The following is a 13968-nucleotide window of genomic DNA, read 5'->3' on the forward strand; positions in this document are numbered from 1 at the left end:
ACTTCTTAGCAAAATGTACGAGGTGTGGGTCCATATTAATAGACTTCAAAACAGTTTGGCTGTAAATCTGTTTGAAGCACGAACGGACGGACACGTGAATAACAGCAATAGGTCTCCGTTTAGACCCTCTGGGTATGGATATATGGAACCCTAAAAAGATCAGTGAAACATTTTGGTTCTTTTGCTGACGTGGACTTTTGAATACGAAAGGCGGAGGGAGGAGTGAGTGAGTTGAGACAAATTAATTGGGCATCTTCCTTCGAGGGTTTTTTTGTAATGCTCTTAAAATGACAGAGCAATAACACTTTTAATCATAGAACTGTATTCCACCAGCGAAATTAATGCAAAACATTATCGAACGAAAACCCTGAATATTTAGTAGACATCTAACGATTATTTCAAGGTAATTTGATTAAGTAAAAATACACATTCCGACCTCTTGGGATCATTTAAGCGTTCTGTAGTTACATTTTATACCAAACGGTTACCGAAGCGTACTCTTAAAACGTTCTACCTACCCATAAACTCGGGTATGCTTGCGGTTTACCCGTTCCCCTTTATTGCGAAATAAGCTTTAACGGCTTAGTTTTATGGTGGACTGTTGTTTGTTATTTAATTTGAAAACAATGCTGATTTATCTACGGAGCTATCTTTTGATTATGGACGTAAAAGTGTTTGTTTCATCGTCCTTATTGGAATTTGGTGTTTGTTTGTGTTCTAAAGTTTAGTTTAATTGTTTCGCTTTCATTCATGATATAAAAATATATATATAATAATGGGAGTCGAAAATCCTGGACGTAGGAAATTAAATTTAATAAAGACGGATAAGGAGTTCGCAGGGAGTAGCGAAGTTTCAGATACAAATCTAGTGTTTAGTCATCTAATCTGACATTCTTGTTTGCCCGAAACTCACTTAACGTAACACGTATAGTATGAACTTTTTTTACGTAATAATTACTTTGCATAAAATGTATTTGGCATAAGACTAGGGCTTGCAATCCGGATAACCGGATATCCATATTATCCGGATATCCGCCCATTTTCAAATCCGGATAGGAAGCTCTTCATTATCCGGATAATTTGGATAATTCGAATATCTGATATTAAGCGCGCGCTCGCGCATTGTGAGAGGTTAGTGTAGACACAGATACATTTATTTTTGTATTAGGAAGGTTTACATGCAATACTTATAAGTTAGGTTCATTCTTAACATCTTGTTTGGTAGTGGCGATGATGAATTTTTCGTAAATGTGTATGTAAGTAATGTATGTGTTTATTTTATTAATATTATTATATTTTATGTATTTTTTCAATCTTCTATATTTTTTTTACCTTACATTACACACACCTGCTTTGATCACCTTTTTTCTTGATTCTATGTTAATAACATCGTCAGGTCGAATAAGAAGGTAGAAGAAGAGATCGCTTTTTAGGGATTAGACCCCTGTTTTCTCGTCTCCTACCCTACCTTTTATGTTCTGATTTCATTTTATAATGAATGTTTTTTGGTGTTCAATACAATACGCTTTGTATTGTATTGTGTTATTTATTCTTATGATAGAGCAAGAGCCCGCAAGAGCCAGACTTTCGTTATAGTATCGTTATAATCCTTCTTTATAGTCCGACTACAGGACCAGAGCACGAAGCCTATTCCTTTGCAGCGGGGAGTCAGACAAGGAGATGTGATCTCTCCGAAACTGTTCACCGCTGGATTGGAAGATGATTTTAAGGTTCTGGACTGGAAAGGACGAGGCATTAACAATAATGGGGAGTACTTCACTCACCTTCGATTCGCCGACGATATTGTAGTCATGGCTGAGACTATGGAGGACCTCAGTGCTATGCTTGTTGACCTCAGCAGAGTTGTTTCCGACCGAGTTAGCTTAAAAATAAACATGGACAAGACGAAAGTCATGTCTAATGTTGTGCCAGCTCCCGTAATAGTCGGAGGCTCTGCGCTCGAAGTTGTTGACGACTATGTACACCTAGGACAAACGATCCAGTTAGGTAGGTCTAACTTCGAGAAAGAGATCATTCGTCGAATCCGACTCGGCTGGGCAGCATTCGGGAAGCTTTGCAGTGTCTTTTCGGCCAAATTACCGCAATGTTTGAAGTCAAAAGTCTTTGACCAGTGTGTGTTGCCAGTGATGACATCTGAGACGTGGGCGCCAACGATGGGCTTCATTAGGAAGCTCAAAGTCACTCAAAGGGCTATGGAGAGGTCTATGCTCGAGGTTTCTCTACGGGATAGAGTCAGAAATGATGATATCCGCAGTAGAACTAAAGTTACCGAAATAGCCTGAAGCATTGCGAAACTGAAGAGGCAGTGAGCGTGCTCGCAGGACTGATGGCCAATGGGGTTAGAAGGTTCTCGAATGTCGTCCGCGGAGCGGGAGACGAGCCGTCGGTAGGCCTCCAATAAGATGGAGCGACGACCTGGTTAAGATCGCTGAATTGCGTTCGATGCGGAAAGCACATGACTGGTCTGAGCGGAGAGCCTTGGGCGAGGCCTAAGTCCAGCAGTGGACGTCTTTCGGCTGACATGATGAATCGAATCTACTCTCGATTCTGAGTATTTCTGAGCAAAGTGCTTTCCGGTTTTCAGTTATATTAAAAATTAACACCTTGCATAAAAAAAAACTTTCAGCCTTTAAAATATAACGAAGGTCTGGCTGTCGTGGGCTCTTGGTCCGTAAGCCAAAATAACAACAAGCAGAAGACAGAGAAGTTATAAAGTGTTTTTAAGTTATTTCACTCATTAAAGTGACAAAATAATGATTTTTACGTGCGTATAAGACAATCAGCGATTAAGTTAATTAACTAACACGCACGATTCGTCTGATGAAACAAATTTAAAATTGTTTTTAGCGTTTTTTTTTAAATATTTGGAAAATTATTCAAATTATTCAAAATAACCGGATATCCGGATACTGAGATTTCAAATATCCGAAATATCCGGATAATAAAAAGTTACCGGATAGTGCAAGCCCTACATAAGACTCCTTTCGCATACCGAAACCGTAAGTAGCAATATTTTCCCAAGAAAAACCCCACACAGACAGGAAATGCTAACAGAAAAGTAGGTTAGATTAGAACTGTGACCTCGAAAAGAACTTACACTTTTACTCACACCATACAAGTTATTAGGCCAAATGATATTACCTAATGCACCCGGAATCGCAATCGCTGTCACTGTCCCGTTCATTCCGTCAAAGAACACATTTTTTTTTTAGGACGAAGGCAGAAAGAGAAGGTCCATGTGGTCGCAAGCACCGCCGTTTTATACAATACGACATCAAGAGACCCATGTCCCAAAGGCTTGCAATCTGTTCAAACATACATTAGTTATATACACATATCATTCCTTCAAATTAATATAATTACAAAGAGCTTTCTATTATTGACAGAAAACTTGTCTAGTAGTCTTTATTAAAATATGCAGCCGCAAAACCAATACCTATAAAGAGCGATGGCGTTGGTTTTCCCCAAATGCGTCAACATTGCTACAAATAAGTCGGAAGGATTTATAGGATTTGCTTTCACAGTCCGTGGTATTTGAATTTAGTTCAACTACTAGTTCTTGCAAGAAACTCCTTCTGCGAAGAATTCTTCTATCGCTATCCGAGATGAAAACTATCTTATATCCTTCCCAGGGTATCAAACTATCTCTATACCAAATTTCAGCTAAACCGGTTCAGCGATCTAATCGTGATAACAGACAAAGAAACAAAGTTACTTTCGCATTTATAACATTAGTAAGGAAGAAAGTATGGATTTGAAAAAATGAATGTTTAGGTAGTTTTTGATTCTGTTCTATAATATGCTGTATTATGCCCGCGGCTTCACTCCCGTTAAAGAGCTCCTATAATGTTTGTCTGTTAAGCACGGAATCGGTAGGGGAGACCGAGGACAGTTGTGACAGAGGAGCGTAGCGACAATCTCGATTTTTGGAACTTATTAACTGCTATCGAGCTCGCAATAGCAAGCGTGTTTTAGTTCAAGTCTCAAGGTATCAAACACGCGCTGTTGCGAGCTTGCTAGCAGTAAATAAGTTCCCGAAAAGCAACGATGTCACAACTCTCCTCTGTCACAACTCTCCTTGGTCTCCCCTACGTTAGAGTATGTTTTTTTTATGTATAGACAGCACGCGTTAGGATAAGAAAACTTTAGGCGATCAATTCGATCAAATCTGAAAAGCGATGTAATAACCAATTACATAACGGCCAACTTGTACGAATTGCACGCACAATGAGTTGTCAAGTCGTGTTAATGTCCGATGACAGATGGCGCGACACATGCCTGCCTACTGCGTACGCACGCGCAGCCCTGGGCGCATCCTGTTCGCAACGCGAGGTTTTGCGTGCCGCCACTTTTTTGTTAAGCTTCGATTGAACTTAGATATCATTATTCGTTAATTTATAAGTTAACTTGAATTTTGCAGAGTAGAAGTTGGTGAAAGAAGGTGACTCAATAGTTTTGAAAAATTAGCATTAGCATCTGTAACTACCGATCAGCATCGCGTCTGTACAGTGCACATCTTTACTTTTGTTGGCAGTACTATACGTTATTTGTTGATAAGTGGTAGAAACGGTCTCAGAATTGCCCCCCATTGGCCGCATGTATTTTCATATTAGCGATCGTTTTTACTTGAGTACGACTGAGATAAATTTTAAATAGTGCAGAAAGATATGTAAGCGAGTGGTGAAAAAATTTAGGCAACCCGATGGGAAACGAGTTGTAACGGAGCCACGCCAACTCCGATACCGCACTCCCTTACATCTTAGCAGCACCAAAGCGCGTCCCTTCCCTACTCTACATTCCTCTGTGTACTCGGTATTCGTTGCATGTCGAGTGTACCCTCTGTCGGGTGATCTGCGGCCTAGGGGAGAAGATGGGTCGATATTCAGTGCAGGGCTTCCCAATCTTTTTTAACCTACGAATCTCGTTGTATTTTATTCGGCACGCCCAGTTAAAAGAAAAAACTTCCTTGTAGCTTTCTTTAGTGCACCATTTTGCAACATACCGAAGCGGGTTGCACAGTTTGAGAGCCCCTGGGATAGTGAATGTGTGCCAAGGGATCCCAGTTTCAGGCTAATATAATAAAACATCGGTCTGATAAATGTGTATGTAGAGCCAATTTGACTGGGTAAAATGTAAATAGAAACGTGCGGTTGCCTTTAGAAGGGTCGTTGGTGTGGCGAGCCGGTGGTCGCGGGATTGATTCTTAACAATGCCAGAGAAATTGCTGATACGTTGCAACTTAGAGGGCTAGGATGGTGTAGAGTAAAAAGAAATGTAGTAGGGTTGCCAAATACAATATCCAAAAACTGGGATCCGAAGATGGAGAAACCAGGTCAATTTATTTAAAAAGAAAGGACAATGTAAAACTTGGCAGCGCGAACACTCGTGAACTGTGTGGCCCTTAACCGTGTAGGTACTCCCCACATGATTTTGCCCACGGCATAATAAGACGTAAGAATTGCAAAATTAGCGTGCCAATTAAAAAAAAATAACAGCTGTCTTATGTCTTTTCCCGGTTCACAAAATATCTCCATGGCTAATTTCATCTACATAAATGGATACAGCGGTTTAATGCCATGCAGGTAATTACTTTCGTATTTACAACAGGTATTGTAAGTTTTTAATTTATAATTATTGAGTAAGGACGGACGGGTTGTGCTTTGTTTCGCAGACAACATTGTAATAGCGATTCGCTTTCTGGTGGGGTTACAGTTCTAAATTAACTTACTTTTCAGGTAGCGATCCGCTTTCTGGTTGGGTCACAGTTCTAACCTAACCTACTTTTCTGGTAGCGCTTCGCTTTCTGGTGGGGTCACAGTTCTAACCTAACCTACTTTTCTGGTAGCGATTAGTTTTCTGGTGGGGTCACAGTTCTAACCTAACCTATTCTTTAAAAAATAATTCTATACTTTGATACAATTGCTAAATAAAAAAAAACATTAAGTATAAAATTCATTGAATTATTTTTCTATTGAATATGTTTCATTCAAGTAAATAGTAATTCATACAATAAAATTGGAAGTAAAAATAGAACGACTAAATAGGTATTAAACATTTTCTGCGAAACGAAATTCTGTAAAATTTCTGTCTGTGAAAAAAGGGAACACCTGACGGACGGCCTTCTTTTGTCCCGCCGTTATACCTAGTGCCATCCACGAAGACGCGTGATTTTGTCAAAATTAGACATTAATGACATTGTAATAAGAACCACGGCACGCGTCATCGTGAATGACTCTATCTATAACAGCAATAGCCTAGTCCCGGCGCGCACATAAGGTCGAACGGACCCCGCACCGCACCGCGTAGATGTCCGGTCTAAAGCCAACGAGTTAACAAACTAATTATTAAGCTACGCTAAAGCATCACAGACGGACGGACCTCGGCGTACCATCCTCGATCACAGCGCAGACAAAGTCAAATTCCCTGTCATTCCCTTTGTGCAGGCCTCGTTTAAGGCTGTCGTTTAGCTTCGAATTGATTGGCTTGGGCATAGGGAATCAACATCAAAGCGGTTTATAGGAGGACGTCTATCAATTCTCGGCAGGCTCGGAGTTGAAAATATATAATTGTTACCTTAATAAGTGGGTAAAATGTAAACCAAAGGCCTTATTGTCTAACACGCTTGCAATCACAATCAAGAAAGAGATGCTGAATGCGATCGCAAACGTCAGCGTGTTAGACAATACGGCATCGTGTCGGAAACAAATATACAGGAAAAAAGAACATAATAATATTTATTAAGATAACTACAAACATACAATATAGGTACATATATCCTACTTTAAGTAGGTATAAAAAAAATCAAATGCTCATGACACGTATGACTATCCGAATGAGATAACTGCTACTTTACAACGGAACCCCACATTTTTAAGGGCCTGTTCCAGCGCTCGTTGATACATGTCTGTGATGCCGTCTCTATTTGTTTTGTCCGAATAAACAGAGATGGTTGTTTTACCATTTGTCCCGATTTTAATCCAATCGAACCCGGCAGAACGCAAAACCAGTGAGTAGTGTTACTTACGACACAAGTAAAAGAAGTCCTATTGTTTATTTTATCTTGTAAATTCTGCGTACTTTTGATAATGATGAAAAAAGTAAAGCTGTGCCAAACACAGCACTCCGTTATACTCCGTATACGGCGATAAACATCTCCTCTGAAATTGCCTTATATTGTTGCGAATTTCACACACATTTCCTCGATATTAAATATATACTGGCTCGAACGCTTCAAATGAAACAAGTTTTTATAACATCACGCTAAATTGGAGTTACTATTTGAAGAATATGCCCGCATGCGATGATTTGTAAATTGTAATATAATTGGGACTGATTGGCTGCTTGTTTATTATTTCAGGTTATTTACATTAAACTTCTAAAATATCAGTTATGTATGTATGTATACTCTTTATTGTACAAAATAAGTAAACAAACACACATGACAAACAATAAATAATAGTTATACTACATTTCCTACTAATATTATAATATTATGTGTATATGTGAGTGTGTTCGTGTGTGTTTGTTATTCTTTCACACTAAAACGGCTGGGCGGATTGATTGGATGGATGTGAAATTGTGATATTCCCACGGGATGAAACACTAACCTTAACCGTCCAGTATCCCTGTTTCTAAACAGAACTTTTTCAAAGATGTTCTTAAATCAACGTAACTGTCTGTGTTCGTACACTGCCATATAGTTTTTTAAATTCTCGTGCGAATTTAGAAAAATCCTGGATTTTTAGACTGGTATATCATATTGGGAGCATTTGAAGTAGTCATTAAAATAAGCATCTCGTTATCACACTTGAAAGGGTTTCCAAGTTCTATTGGCAACATAAACATTATAGTACCTGGGCGACCGAGCTCCGCTCGGGCTAAAACTCGGTAACCAGGGTTTTCCCAGAGATAAGACCAAGCCAGATCGATTTTTCATCCCCGAAAACCCTTAAAAACCAAATTTTATCGAAATCGTTGGAGCCATTTCCGAGATCCCCGAAAAATACATATATACAATATACAAGAATTACACAAGACACAACAAACAACAACAACAATTATATACAAGAATTGCTCGTTTAAAGGTATTCGATTAGATAGATAGATACGAGTGGATTAGATAAACCTTATTTTATAAATTGCAACGAATTCGCCGCCTATTTGCAAATCGGAGAATTCAAATTTCTTATAGGGAAGTAGCCTTTTTTATTCAGCCACGAACACGAAGATGAACCCGCGGGTATAAGATATAAACAAACGATAGTCTAAAGCCGGGTCTCCACTGAGCGAGCCGCCTCGCGCGGAATCCATTTTCGGTGCGATTTTGAGCCCTGTATTGAACAAAATGAGGGTTTGGCAACCGTAAAAAAAACCCTCGTACTATGCAGCTAAAAATCTCGTATTTTGGCTTACAAAACTCGTACATTTATTATTATGCATCTAAAAAGGGCTAAAACCAAAATTAAGGTATATTAAACCATTGGATTTAGGACTTTTTACTCAATGAAATAAACTATTGCAAGTTTCCTACTAAATAAAACATCACTTTGTGTCTTAAAAAAACTTTTCTCAAGACTCAAAACTGAAGTAAAATTACAAAAAAACTAAATTTGTCTATATTATTACGTAACTTTGCAAATAATGGTGGTGCAAAATGTTCGTATGGCCATATTAACAAAATCTCGTACATAATTGTACGAGGTTGATAGTGTCCTCGTACCTCGTATGGAGGGCCACAAATCTCGTATTTGTACGAGCAACCTCGTACGGTTGGCAACCCTGAACAAAATCATGCCTCATGCGCTCCCTCGCGCGGCGGCACGTTCAGTGGAGACCCGGCTTTAGCATTAAATCACAGTTCCTTTTCCAATACTCTCACCGGTGTTAATGTTTAATGCAAACAGGATATTACTCACGCTGCATGTGAATGTGCTGCTTGGGCATTTTGTAGTCCGGGGGGTAACATCGCTCGTAGAACTCGAGGTCCTGGACGTCGCAGACTTCCGGCGTTGGGATGATGAGCCCTGTGCATATTGCCCTCTGGAGATGGTGCTCCTGTTGACAAACAAATAAAGGCATTAAGACAACAGTTATTGAACCAGTGAGATACTTTTGGCCTCATCTGCACTTTTCATTAGGTGAGATAGGGTCAATCATGGGTCAGTTTAATGTAAATAATACAAGCTTTTTTTGCTAACTGTACTTTTTGTTGACTGTACTTTGTTGTCGATGTCATTAACCGTGTTGAAGTGTTCCGTCCTGTGGAGACGATCCTGGCCGTAATACTTGGATGTCACTAGCAGTCACTACCAGATTATTGTATTGTCACGCAAGTTACATAAGTATACCAAATTTCAAGTCAATCCAACTACTGAAAGTTGGTCGAATTTAACTTGCAAGATTTGATTACAGACAGACAGACAAAGGAACAAGTGATCCTAAATAAAAGCTTGTAAATAAACAATGAACAGTCTGTAAACTAAAATAGTTTACCCACACAAACTCCGAATTGCGCATCACATTGCCAAAAACTACAAGCTACGCATAGCAAAAACTACTGATTATGTCACGTCAGATATATTTATTTAGAGCTTTAGACCTAAATTTTATTAACAAACGGGTCTGAAAATTAATTTCATTTTCACAGAAGTTTATCAAAAGAGCGTTATCAAAAATTTACGATGACAAGGATGCTTAGCAATGACGTCATTAGAGAAAATATGCTATCAATTGATAAGAGATCATTGAGATCATGGAAGGGCAGTGCCACCTATTGACTAACAAGATAAGCGTCAAATGAATTGATAACGTCACGGTGGGTGCAATATCGTCATGTTCTTTCGCTCATACTTCGATGCATTCTACTAATGGATATTATATTATATGAATAAATGAGATCAAGTCTGTGGGCCCGTTTTCTAAGAAACCGCACCTATATAAGGGATGCGTGTTTTTAGTAACTCTAGTCTCGTGGTTAATAAAAGGCGTCGCGTTTTAAATTATTGCAATATATCTGGATAATTTTTTTAATGATTTCGGGGATCTTTCGCATATTGGTGGTTTTTTGCCAACGACTTTTCATTTAAATAGATCATGCATGAAAATGAAACAAAATTCAGAAAACTTTTCCAAATCGGATAAGAATTGTAAAAGTAAAACTAGATGGAAAAGCTTTGCATGCCATGAATAGAAAGGTGTAAGAGGATATTTCCGGCACTCTCAAACGGGACTAGGGTTGTCAGGTCCTGAAATATAATAGCCTGACAGACCAGCCAGTTTGGTCGGACTTTTGGGCAAAAAATCCAGGCGTCCTAAATTATTAAGGAATAATTAAAAAAAAAAACTTTTTTTTTTTCTTTACAAATGGTAGCCTATAGCCGCGTATCCATTAGAGCAGCCTCAGGCCGAGCACCGCGAGCCGAGCCATATTTTGTCGGTTTTTTGGCCGTGCTCAAAGGAACCTCAGTCTGAGCCGTGCCTTTGGCAGCGTCTCCACTTGCGCGGCCTCGGAGCGAGGCAGCCGCTCGGAGCGAGGCAGCCGCTCGGCCCGAGGCTGCCTCTAGTGGATACGCGGCTTATGTCCTTCCCAGAGTTAGAAACTGTATATCAAATTTTATCTAAATCGGTTCAGCAGGTTAAGCGTGAAAAGTAACAGGCAGGAAGACCAACAAACAGACAGAGTTAGTTAGTGTCTTAGTATACACAACAACAATTTTGTATGTTATGTCTACAGTTATTATCATTATTATTTTTATAAACTTATAGTGACTGGTCAAATGTAAAAAGCCTAACAAAACTGCACAGGCCGGACCCCGTTAAATTTGGCCGGACAAGTATTGAAAAAGCCTAAATCTGGTCGGCTATATCAGGATGCATAACAACCCTAAACGGGACAAAGGCATAGTCAGGAAAATGTAGTTCCTAAGGGAAATCCGAAGATTCACGTACTAAAGATATAAAATACCCTTAAAATATAACATTAACGCAACAATGCATCAAAATTGATAGTGTCGGCATCCGATAACGGAACCCTTGTAGGCACCGCCTATAAATTCCTTGAAGGAACCCCATTAGTTACCCCCTATCTGGGGAGCGTTGGGGTTCCATTTGTTTTCATACTACTTGTTTAGCGTTGCGTACGCATGAAAGGGTAAGGAGCTGTGATTTTTGATGAGTAAAGTTAGTAAAGTTTTCTAGACAGTGTTTTCCTCGAGCAAATGGTAATACAATATATATATCATATCAAAACCGTGTAAACAAGCATGTTGTCGACTGTTGTCTAATAAATTCAGAATATTAATAACACCCTTTCGATTACGATGTTTTGGGTGTCGCGTAGGCGGGTAAAACGTACCAATTAAAATAGCCTTCTAAATATAAACACCTTTTACCAGGCTACAAGCAGCTGTGATTTTTCAGTTCACATTTTATCTAATACGCAAAGAACACTAATTAAAAGCAACAAAACAACCAAAGAGAAAACACTAGCACAATACACCATCCATGCTGTCGTAATTGAAACATCCGATCCGATTGCGTTCAAAGGCCCGAGCGCCAGGGGCGACTTTTTCAAACATTCGAATTCGAACAAATGTGTTTCGATTAAACTGTAGTATTGTTAAGAGTACCAAGTAGTTTGTCAGTCATTTGCGGAATACGTTTCATACAGAGTAGATACATACATCGTAAAAACTTTTACCATCCCATGTTCTGAGAAAAAAAAGTTTTAAATGATCCAGGAAATTTATAATGAAAATGCCACATGAAACTGATCAGCAGGTTTCCTGCTCCGCAAAAAAAAACAGTACTAAAGATGTATTAAAATTAATGTGGATTAAAATTAGCTCGCGATTAACAATCGCGAAAAGATGAAAAATGAGAAAAAAAATTGAATATTTTTTATAAGTAACTTGATTCTAAGCTCCGCTATTGCTTTAAGCATTTCATTATTAAGTACGCCTCCATTTTCCGTAGTAAACATTTATATCCCGGAAAACATAATTGTTTCCGCTCAAATTTCGATTACTTTGGCTTTTTATAAAACCCTAAGAAATTAAGATCAAAGCGGTTCGTAATGGTCCAAGGAAATAGAATAAAAGCAAACTAATGAGAAGGGTTAATGATTATCATCAAGTGCTTATTATGGAGACGGGAAACACTGCGATGCGATTCTGTTGCAGGTCGACGGAACGGAATTTCTTTCTTTTGGGGAATAATTTCACTACGTACGTGTACACATCGTCTGTCCATATGGGATTTTTCTGATTCACTTGGTAAATAGTTGTTTTTCACTTTAAATTCGTAGATGAGTTACAACATCAAATAATAATAATAATACCTAAAGTAAACCGGACCGTTCCTGTCCTGGCTTATAATTATTGAACCGTTTATTTTAGTTATTTTATCAGATCATCATCATCATCATTGTTCATCCCAGCCTATATACGTCCCACTGGAGGGCACAGGCCTCCCCTCAGAATGAGAAGGCTTGGGCAGTAGTTCCCACGCGGGCCCAGTGCGGATTGGGAACTTCACATAATATATATTTTATCAGATAATAATGTAAAAACAGTAGAAAAATAAAAAAGCAGATGTCCCGCAAGGTGCTATTTCTGAACATACAATATTAAAGCCGTAGTACAAGAAGGACAATATTAGCAGGTTTTCAAAAGCAGAATTACACAATAGTCGGAGAAAATATGCTTGCACAGCTAGTTTACGCATATACAGTAAAAGAGTAAGTACTACATATTTGTCACGGCTGATGTCTAAAAAAAGTAACAAAGTAAGATTGGCTTCAAGTTTGATCGCGAAGAGCCTCGGTCTTATGGTTTTTGGCTAGGCACAAGTTTCTACATAAACATGAGATAAGCTGGCACGGTCATGGAATATTTTACCGTATCGGTGCGGCCCAACCGGGTCCAGATCTTACAATGGATAAACGATGAAAGGTTCGATTACACACAATCTTTAATAATTAACTGTATTATTCTGTACTAACGTATGTAACTACGGATAAAGTAGAACGAAACATCTCTACTCTGTACATTTTTAAATTTTATATCGTTTATCTCATTTACCTGACATGTTGGTTTGTCTTTTGATTAAAATCATGAAAAGTAGCCAGACATATTATTTTTTGACATTTACATGACATTGAATTTATCGCCTTTCTGGGACCAACTAAGGTTGTAATTTGGGCGTTATCGAACCTGCAAGAACCTTTCTATTCTCCTTTTTAGTACGTGTCGGAATACGGCCGCCTCGTGGTTACTTGGTCACGCTTCGGTTCGCTACGGTACTCCCGTCCGGTGTTAGGGATCTTGCTGTATAGCAGCTGCCAAGTCCTAAGATGTTTGTGGAAAAATAGGTTTTGGTGAAGGTTACGTGGAAATGTCTAGTTCTTTCTTTGAGAATATTGTAGAATTCGATTAGGTGTCTATATCTAATCTATACACCTACCTGTGCAATACGCAAGTAAATTAGGTACATAATTAAGACGTCATTTTCAAAGAATGATTGATTATTGCTATTTTGCTTTGTATGATCATAAGAATTATTTTTAGATAAACATTTCTACCTACCTACTTCTACCTAATCGTAAAAAAATGATGAAACGGGTATTGAGAATAAAATACAGTGTAAGCGATTGGTTATTTATCAGGCTTCCGATAAAACATAACTTTGTAATGAGTACCTAAGAATAAAACTCTTTTTAGCCCAACTATCTGAACTCTTCCGATTTTGGTCTCTATTTACGTAAAGTTCCGGCAGACGACGCGCAAATGCCCAATAGACGACACCCTGCTGTCATGTCTATTGCTAATTATATAAGATTAAAGATGCCAACTATTGGGACAGTGACGAGCACTCGTACGTTTACCTTATTATAATACGAGCCGTACCCGCGACTCCGTCCGCGCAGAATTCGTTTATCGCTATCCCGCG

The 13968-nt window shown here is 38.8% G+C and overlaps 1 protein-coding gene across 1 annotated transcript in view; it reads right to left on the reverse strand.

Annotated features, from left to right (window-relative positions):
* Positions 1-13968, reverse strand: part of E(Pc) (Enhancer of Polycomb) — a gene marked incomplete at its 3' end in the record, with an annotated part of 112174 nt that overhangs the window by 35935 nt on the left and 62271 nt on the right. The window contains exon 2 of the mRNA XM_074108929.1: positions 8937-9075. Within this exon, the coding sequence (XP_073965030.1) occupies positions 8937-9075 (139 nt within the window). The remainder of the gene's footprint in view (positions 1-8936; positions 9076-13968) is intronic.

The sequence above is a fragment of the Choristoneura fumiferana genome, chromosome 27 (genome assembly GCF_025370935.1).
Source record: "Choristoneura fumiferana chromosome 27, NRCan_CFum_1, whole genome shotgun sequence".
In the NCBI taxonomy this organism is placed as follows: Eukaryota; Metazoa; Arthropoda; class Insecta; order Lepidoptera; family Tortricidae; genus Choristoneura; species Choristoneura fumiferana.